Here is an 8,570-nt window from a genome sequence, read left to right on the forward strand (position 1 = left end):
CTCCCGCAGAGCCCGCCCCTTTGCGCCTTGCCTGCCAATGGCGGCGGGCGGGCGGGGCCTAGCGGGCCGCCCATTTAGCTCAGGCTCCGAAAGGGAGGGGGGGTCCTTCCTTTTTGCGTGCGTCGAGCTGTGCTGACGGCGTCTTCTTTGCCGGGCCTCTTCCCCGCCGCCAGTTCGACGCTACAATGGCAGACCAGGCGCTGTCCTTCGCCAAGGACTTCCTAGCCGGCGGCGTGGCTGCGGCCATCAGCAAGACGGCGGTGGCGCCGATCGAGCGAGTCAAGCTGCTGCTCCAGGTCGGGCGCGATATCCGCAGGCTTATTAACAAGCTGGGGAGGTGGCGGGGCTGAAGGGGCGGCTGGGCTGTGGCGATGCGATTGTCCTTGTCTGGGAATTGAAGGTGGGGGAGGGTCCCCTTCTGCAGCAAGGGCGATGCGGCGTGAGGACGCTCGCGCGCCTCCCTCCCACTGCTCGCTAAAACGCCGGTCATGTGGGCGGTGCGAGGGCCAGCTGTGAGCCCGGGTCCGTTCTAGAACGTCTGTGTGTCCGGGGGGGGGAGGGGTGATGGGAGGAGAAGAAAGCGAGGGTCGGTTGGGCTGCGCGTGCCCCCCCCCCGCTCGCGCGTGCGTTTAGTGCGTTCTTCTCTCCTCTCATCCCGTCTCCTTTTTACTATGGGAGGGAGGGGGGGAGGGAGGCAGCCGCCATCTTCCTCAGCGGCAGACGTTATGGCCAATTGTCAGTCACGAAAGGAAGGGGGCTTGTCTGGGAACTGGAGCTCTGTACGTCGGATTGGTAGGCTCCGCCTACAGGAGAGGCGGCCGCTTGACAGACTCCCCGCCTCCATCCGTAGGACTTAACTGTCAGTCTCCTCCGCCCCTCCCCCCGAGTGCGGGGGGGGGAGTGACGTCGCCTGTGCAGCAGTTTGGACCCGGAGGCGTCTCCTTAGGAATGGGGGTGGGGTGTTCTCGGCCAGGCGTTGTGAGAATAGTGGCTGAAGGTCTGTTGTGGCTGGAAGGCCTCTGGCTGTTAACAAACCAAGGCTGCAGTTAAAGGTAAAGGTTCCCTGGCTTGAAAGCCAGTCGAATCCGACTCTAGGGTTGAGGTGCTCATCTCCGTTTCAAAGCCGAAGAGCCAGCGCTGTCCGAAGATGTTTCCGTGGTCATGTGGCCGGCATGACTAAACACCAAGGCGCACGGAACGCTGTTTCCTTCCCACCGAAGTGGTACCTATTGATCTACTTGCAATTTCTTGCTTTCGAACTGCTAGGTTGGCAGGAGCTGGAACTAGAGACGGGGACTCACTCTGCCATATGGCAACTCGGGTCTTGAACTGCTGAACTACCGACCTTCCACTGCCTGCAGTTCAGCGTCTTAACCACTTGAGCCAACACAGCTCCAAAGGCTGCAGTTACACACACTAAATAATCCACTTTCAGCGCACTTTCCAACTGGATTTTGCCAGCTCACACAGTACAGTACAGTACAGTTGGACATTGCATTGAAAGTGGATTATTTAGTGTCTGTTGACTGCATACATTTCCTCTACACTGCCTGTGAAAGGTGTAAGTTGCTTTGCTGCCTGCCTGCTGGGAAGAAGGTGGTTCAGCTTTCAGTCATTGTGTATATTTTTCTAAAGGTTCGCTCTTGTAATGAAGTCTTTCAGAATGTACATCCATGTTTGAAAATGCAACTAGTCAGTACTGCTTCTGAATATTATTGGAATCTGTACCCCCCATATTCAGAGTAATCATGAAAGCCTCATTTCTTACAGGTACAACATGCAAGTCAACAGATTGCTGCTGATAAACAGTACAAAGGAATCATTGATTGTGTAGTTCGCATTCCGAAAGAGCAAGGGGTATTATCCTTTTGGCGTGGAAACTTGGCCAATGTCATCAGATACTTCCCCACTCAGGCACTCAACTTTGCCTTCAAGGATAAGTATAAGCAAGTGTTCTTGGGAGGAGTAGACAAACACACACAGTTCTGGAGGTATTTTGCTGGCAATCTGGCTTCTGGAGGTGCAGCTGGAGCTACATCTCTCTGCTTTGTCTACCCACTGGATTTTGCAAGAACCCGTCTGGCTGCTGATGTTGGAAAGGCTGGTGCTGAAAGAGAATTCAGCGGCTTGAGCAATTGTCTAGTGAAAATTTTCAAGTCTGATGGCCTACGTGGTTTATATCAAGGGTTCAATGTCTCTGTCCAAGGTATAATCATCTACAGGGCTTCCTACTTTGGAGTTTATGACACAGCTAAAGGTAAATTTATTTCTTTAAAAATGTTTATGCTTTTTTCCCAAACAATACAAGATCTCAAGGAGACAAACATTCCATAATGTTGAAAACAGTGTTTAAAATACAAATATATATAAATTATTTAAAACAAAACATAAACACATATTTACTTATTTAAAATATTAGCCACCTTTTTCCTTATGGAACTCAAGGTGTCTTGCAGTATTAATAAAATAGATTACTTTAAAAAAACATAAAACCACAGTTTAGGACTACTTTAATCCAATGCAGTCCAAAAAAAACCCCCAAAACCTGGCTTCAGCTGCCTCCCGAAGATTGAAAGTGAAAGGGTCAGGCATACCTCCCTGGGGAGACTGTTCACTAATCATGAAGCTGCCACTGAAAAGGCCCTCGCTTGTGTACCCATCAAATGAACTTTGATGGGGCAGCAGGAGGGCATCTCCCTGTAAATCCTTGGGCAGGAATATATGGGAGAAGATGGTCCTTCAGATACCCTAGTCCCAAGTCATGTAGGACTTTAAACTTCAAAAACCCAGCACCGTGAATTGGGCTTGGGAGCAGATCAGTAGCCAGTGTAATTGGCTGATTAGGCAGTTGGTCCCCTTCCTCGAACGCAATGATCTGGCGTCAGTGATCCATGCAATGGTCACCTCGAGATTGGACTACTGCAATGCTCTCTGCATGGGGCTGCCCTTGGGGCAACTTCGGAAGTTGCAGCTGGTGCAGAATGCTGCAGCCAGGTTGTTGGTGGGTGCCCCGATGAGGGAACATATCCAACCTGTGCTGAGGGCGCTGCACTGGCTGCCAATAGCGTTCCGGATACGCTTCAAGGTGCTGGTGATGACCTTTAAAGCCCTTTATGGTCTGGGACCTGTCTACCTGCGGGACCGCCTTTCCCCGTATGTTCCTCCAAGACGCAAGATCGCTTAGTCCCCCCTGGCCCTAGGGACGCCAAATTGACATCCACGAGAACTAGGGCGTTTTCCTTAGTAGCACCAACCCTATGGAACCAGCTTCCGCATGAGATCCGCGCTCTCCGGGACCTGCTTCAGTTCCAGAGAGCGGTGAAGACGGAGTTATTCCGCCAAGCTTTTAATAGTTTGGATTAAGCATGAAGCACTTTATGGTTGCCGCCATGAGCATGAGCATGAATATGTTAGTCTATATGTAATTCCTCGATTTTAATGCTGTGTATAGATTGTTTTAGAAATATTGTTTTACCGGTTTTTAATGTTGTAAGCCGCCCTGAGCCGCTTCGGCGGGAGGGCGGGGTAAAAGTCAAATAATAAATAAATAAATAAATTGCTGCTCCCAATAACTGGCCCCAACCAGCAGTCTGGGCACAATGTTCTGCACTAGTTGCAGCCTGCAAACATTCTTCAAGTAGAGTGCATTGCATAGTCCCATTTGGATGTAACTAAGGCATGGATTATTGAGGATAGATCTGACTGACTCAAGAATGGACACAGGTGGCACACCAGCTGAAGCTGGGCAAAAGCACTCTGAACCACCACAGCCACCTGGTTTTCTAGAAGAGGACTAGTAAGAGTCGATGAGAGAACAAACAAAACCAAAATCTTCATCTAATGGCAGAAGACAATAATAGAGGGATGCATGCAAATCTCCTGGAGAGGTTGGTACCACAATTGGGTACCACAATTGAGAAGTCTTTTTCTTGTGTTTCTACCTGTCCAGCCTTAGGTAATGGGGCTACCCAAAGCAGGGCTTCCGAAGATGACTAGCAGTGGTTGGTTAATATGACAGTAAAAAGGTAAAGGTTCCCTTGCTCGAAAGCCAGTCGAGTCCGACTCTAAGGTTGCGGTGCTCATCTCCGTTTCAAAGCCGAAGAGCCAGCTTTATCTTGACCAGTTCAGGTCGGGTGCATTTGAATGCTTGTAAAAGTGCTATGTAATTATCTTCTCTGGAGTTATGTGGGTTAGAAGTGACAACTACAGTCCCATACTTAGAAGTAAGGCCCATAGAACTTTTGGGAGTGGCTTCCTAAACATACATCAGGCTGTAAAACTGACTACTTCACACGTGACACTTTTCCTATCTGCATAGCAAACTGCAGTACAACATTACTTCTGTAAGTGTTAGAGATCATTTGTAATGACAAATATGTGAAGCAGTCTTTAGTATTTCAAGCTTGACTGAAATTGACCTCTGTCACAGAACGTGACAATACAGTTTCTAGCAATCTGTGTTAGGTTGCTAAGTATAACATCATTAGAGCCAATGTAGTGTAGTGGTTAGAGCATCGACCTAGGATTTGGGAGGCCTAGGTTCCGATCCCCACTCTTGTCATTAAATCTTCCTGGGTGACCTTGGAGCAGTCACCCTAACCTGCCTTACAGAGTAGCTATAATGAGGAGCAAGGGAGAACAGTGATGTAAGCCACTTTTCCCCAATGTGGAATCAAAAGCACTATATAACTAAATAAATAAAAACTCCCCCCCCCCCAGTTTTTCTCTGCCAAATCACCAGTGAAGGTACCTTGCTTGTAGCTTCCATCAGTTGATTTGTGTATTTACTACTAAGTTAAGTGAAACTTATGGTGTATTTATAGGAAGAATATAGATGTAATCTAATGCATTATTTCATGACTCTTTTTTCAAATGCAAGGCACTGATATTTTTAAATTATGAAGCAGCATCTGATTATCATTATTTTCAGAAACTGCTCTCTTTTGTCATAGGTATGCTTCCAGATCCTCGGAACACCCATATTGTGATAAGCTGGATGATTGCACAAACAGTAACTGCAGTAGCTGGTGTGGTCTCCTATCCCTTTGACACAGTGCGTCGTCGTATGATGATGCAGTCTGGGCGTAAAACAGGTAACTGGTGCTTTTTCCCCCCTTATAGAAGTATGAAGTAACATTCTTGGGGGCTTTACGTTTTGGTTTATTTGTAAATTGTTAAAAGTTTGACATCTCATAACTTTATAAAGTCAGTTGGAAAGTGAAGGTAAGGTTGAAAAGCCTGTGCAGCTTTCAGTCTATTCATACGTGATAGTTTTTGCAGGTATTTATCAGTCATATGTGTTTTATGGTAATTTTGCTTTATGGACAAATTCATGCCTAAAACACTGTGTAGTCATAATAGTGTCTCTAAATGTTAACAGTTAACAAGTAGGCCATCACACTGACATTTAATGGACTTGGGCCCCGGTCACACGGAGCATTAGGCACGCTAGAGAGACGGAAGATAGGTGGAGTTTCCGGGCGCGATCTCACCGCCACATCTGGGAAGTGTAGAGCTCCCATGGCTCACCCGAGGCTTCACTCCGAAGATGCGCTGTAAAAAACTTGTACCTCCGAGGTACTAGTTTCCAGAAACCGCGGGGCAAGGGCGAGCGTCAGATCACGTTTCCGGTGTTAGCTCGTGGCATCCGGTGCCCGCCCATGTCCCGTCGCGAAAAGTTTTTGTTTTGTCAAGTCTCCACGGGTGCGCACAAGCACCCAACGGCGCATGCGAACACTTGGGTTAAAAAAAACAACACAACCCCCGTGGCGCCGGTTCTTTGCCGCGCCGCAAGCGTGAGGTATGATCGGCACCTCCCCCCAACCACGGGACGTCGGGCGGGAGGTTTGATCTGGCTGCCACGCGGTAGTTCGCTCCGGGGCAAACAGCCACGCCTCCCCCCCGCGATATCCGGCCTGTGTGACCGGGGCCTGTGAAATCCTGTTGCAGTCAATGAGTAGAAACTGGCTTCACGTATCCATTATTCAAATATGGTCTGCTCTTTGCTTCCCTCACTCCAGTTAAACTTGTAACAAGTGCACCTCAGTTAAACTTGTAACAAGTAAAAGTTGGTGCTATGGGGAATTACATTTATAAGTAGATAGTTGAAATAGTTTCCTTAACTTCATGTGTAGCTACTTTGTAGTAAATGAACTCTGCAACATTTCCCCCCCACTAGTTCTGTACAGCTCTTAATTTCTTCACACAGAAATTTAATGTAGTGGTCCTGTTGTTCTTGAAACTAAATGTTTTAGGTGAACTGAGCTTGGTTTAATTTCCCCACAGCTGACATCATGTACTCTGGAACAATTGACTGTTGGAAGAAGATAGCAAGAGATGAAGGTGGAAGAGCTTTCTTCAAGGGCGCGTTGTCTAATGTTTTTCGGGGCATGGGTGGAGCTTTTGTTCTTGTGTTGTATGATGAGTTCAAGAAAGTAATCTAACTATTTTACTAGAATTGTGAGGTTAAATTGAACATACCATGTAGCGTAACTTACCATTATGGACCATTTGACTTTCAGAAATTCCTGTGCAGAGTCTATTTATCGGGGCCAGATCAGGTTTCTAAGTAGCGCTTAGAAACTACTTTCAGTGAACTGATGTACTTTGGAATACTGTTATTGAGGCATCAGAATAGACTGTTCAGTTCACTGATTGTCTGTTTCTGGTGTTTATTATAGTGGAGGTCTCACTATGTCCAAGGGAGATGATCTGCGCTTGCCTGTAGATCAGCTTGAAATTTCAAGTCTTATTTTACAGGACCATAAAATCATGTTTGGAGAACTACTTATGTAACAAATCATAGTTTCCCCCCACACACTTGTACTTAAGCACTATGTACTGTTTGCACAGCTGAACATCTAGCATTTGTGTTCTTTTAAATTTGGGGCATTCCGTGAAACAAAAAATGTACTTAACCCTGTTCCTTGTGTAGAATTTACTGTTATACATGACCACTGGAAGCCTTCTACCTTTAAAGAAAAGACTTCATTTTCATTTTAATTAGGCTTATGTGAATGGAAAAAGAAAGTAGGCTATTATAATGGTTTATTATTAAATGATGATGGGCAGAATGCAGCTTGAGCAGTACCTTAGTATCTTGTCAATGTGTATATAATGACTTGCTTTAGAAATAGGTAAGTTTTATAAATGGATAAACGGTAAAGTAACTTCAGGAGTGATGATCTTATTTCTGTATGTACTGTATATTATAGCATTCTGTTGATCGAAATCTAAGTTCTCTTCCACTAGGAAATTACTAAGGATGTGATACATTCCATTGGATATATGGTGTAATGCTGGCAAGTTTAAAGTTGCACTAAGGTGTAGGATGAAGGATACTAGTAATCAAAGGTAACTGGGTTGGATGTTGATGCTGCTCCTTATATGAAACCTGCAACATTGTCCAGCATGTTTTGGATTTCTGACGGAACTGTAAAAGCTTCAAATAAAGACTTTCTTGGGGATACTGAATATACCCAAGCAGGCTTATTTATCTTTCTTGTGACTCTTAACCAACAATGTACATATTGGAACAAAATACTGGAAAAAATTGGGAAAGCAATCTTAACTATTTAGTAGCATAATGGGACAAAAGGGTCCACTATCACTGAGCTCAGTGATTGTTGGTAATTTGTAGTACTTAATAAAGGAAAATCCAGAAGCTCAAAAACTGAAGGGTAATTGAAATCATACTTACATAGAAATGAGTTCCGCTTAAGTGGCAAGATTGGTTAGGGTATGCATCCTTCGTCTTTTTGTATATACTAGTTTATAGCTATAATAAAAGCTGATGTGTCATACAATAATAATAAAGATCTCTCGAATGAATTTGGAGTGCTAAAGAGATGGGCTTTGCAGGAACTATTTGGCATTAGAAATCAACTCAGATAAATTTGTGCCACCTGAAAGTGCTAACTCTTGTAAAAATCAAAGATTTTGGCTTGTGCTTGCAGCTACTTGTAAAATAGCTTCATACTTTAACTAAAGTTCTGGTTGCTTTCTCTTCTCTGAAGAAGAAATGAATTTTCACTCATAAAGGCTTGCATAATAATGGATTAATTTGTGTGTTGGACAATGAAGAAAGCTGACAGGAAGAAAGTTGATTCATTTGAGGTGTCGTGGTGGAGGAGAGTTTTATGGTTATTGTGGACTGCCTGAACTCGCCTAGAAGCTAAAGTGGCTAAACTGAGGCTATTGTAGTTTAGTCACATAAGAAGACCAATCACTGCTAGGAAAAGTTGGAGGCAGCTTGAAAAGAGGAAGCCCCAACATGAGATGGATTGACTCAGTCAAGGAAGCCACAAGGGTCCTCAGTTTGCAAGACCTAAAAGGGGCTGTTAACGATAGGATGTTTTGGAGGTCATTAATTCATAGGGTCACCGTAAGTCGGAAGCTACTTGACCACACTTAACACACACAGTCTAATAGTAACTGTTGTGTCATAAAACTAACTGTGCATCATGGCAGAAGCATACTTTGAAGAACTTAGGATATTTATGTAAAATTAGCTGCATCAACTTTATATTTAGGTATTTGGCCACCAAATGAGAAGGGAGCACTCACTGGAG

General features: G+C 45.1%; 1 protein-coding gene across 1 annotated transcript; it reads left to right on the forward strand.

The window, feature by feature from the left end:
• The first annotated feature begins 88 nt into the window (after nucleotides 1–88).
• SLC25A6 (solute carrier family 25 (mitochondrial carrier; adenine nucleotide translocator), member 6) lies at nucleotides 89–7,466 on the forward strand. The gene is made up of 4 exons (XM_015423064.1): nucleotides 89–296; nucleotides 1,771–2,257; nucleotides 4,953–5,093; nucleotides 6,286–7,466. The coding sequence occupies exons 1-4, from the start codon at nucleotides 186–188 to the stop codon at nucleotides 6,441–6,443; spliced, it is 897 nt and encodes a 298-aa protein (XP_015278550.1). The 5' UTR covers nucleotides 89–185; the 3' UTR covers nucleotides 6,444–7,466.
• The last annotated feature ends 1,104 nt before the right edge of the window (nucleotides 7,467–8,570 follow it).

This window comes from Gekko japonicus, unplaced genomic scaffold (assembly GCF_001447785.1).
Source record: "Gekko japonicus isolate JY-2015 unplaced genomic scaffold, Gekko_japonicus_V1.1 scaffold334, whole genome shotgun sequence".
Classification (NCBI taxonomy): Eukaryota; Metazoa; Chordata; class Lepidosauria; order Squamata; family Gekkonidae; genus Gekko; species Gekko japonicus.

Excerpts from the sequence above, each read along its gene's own strand:
- SLC25A6 (XM_015423064.1), top strand. The coding sequence starts at position 186 with ATGGCAGACCAGGCGCTGTCCTTCGCCAAGGACTTCCTAGCCGGCGGC. Across the intron at positions 2,258-4,952 it reads AGTTTATGACACAGCTAAAG|GTATGCTTCCAGATCCTCGG; the intron begins GTAAATTTATTT and ends CTTTTGTCATAG. Across the intron at positions 5,094-6,285 it reads GCAGTCTGGGCGTAAAACAG|CTGACATCATGTACTCTGGA; the intron begins GTAACTGGTGCT and ends ATTTCCCCACAG.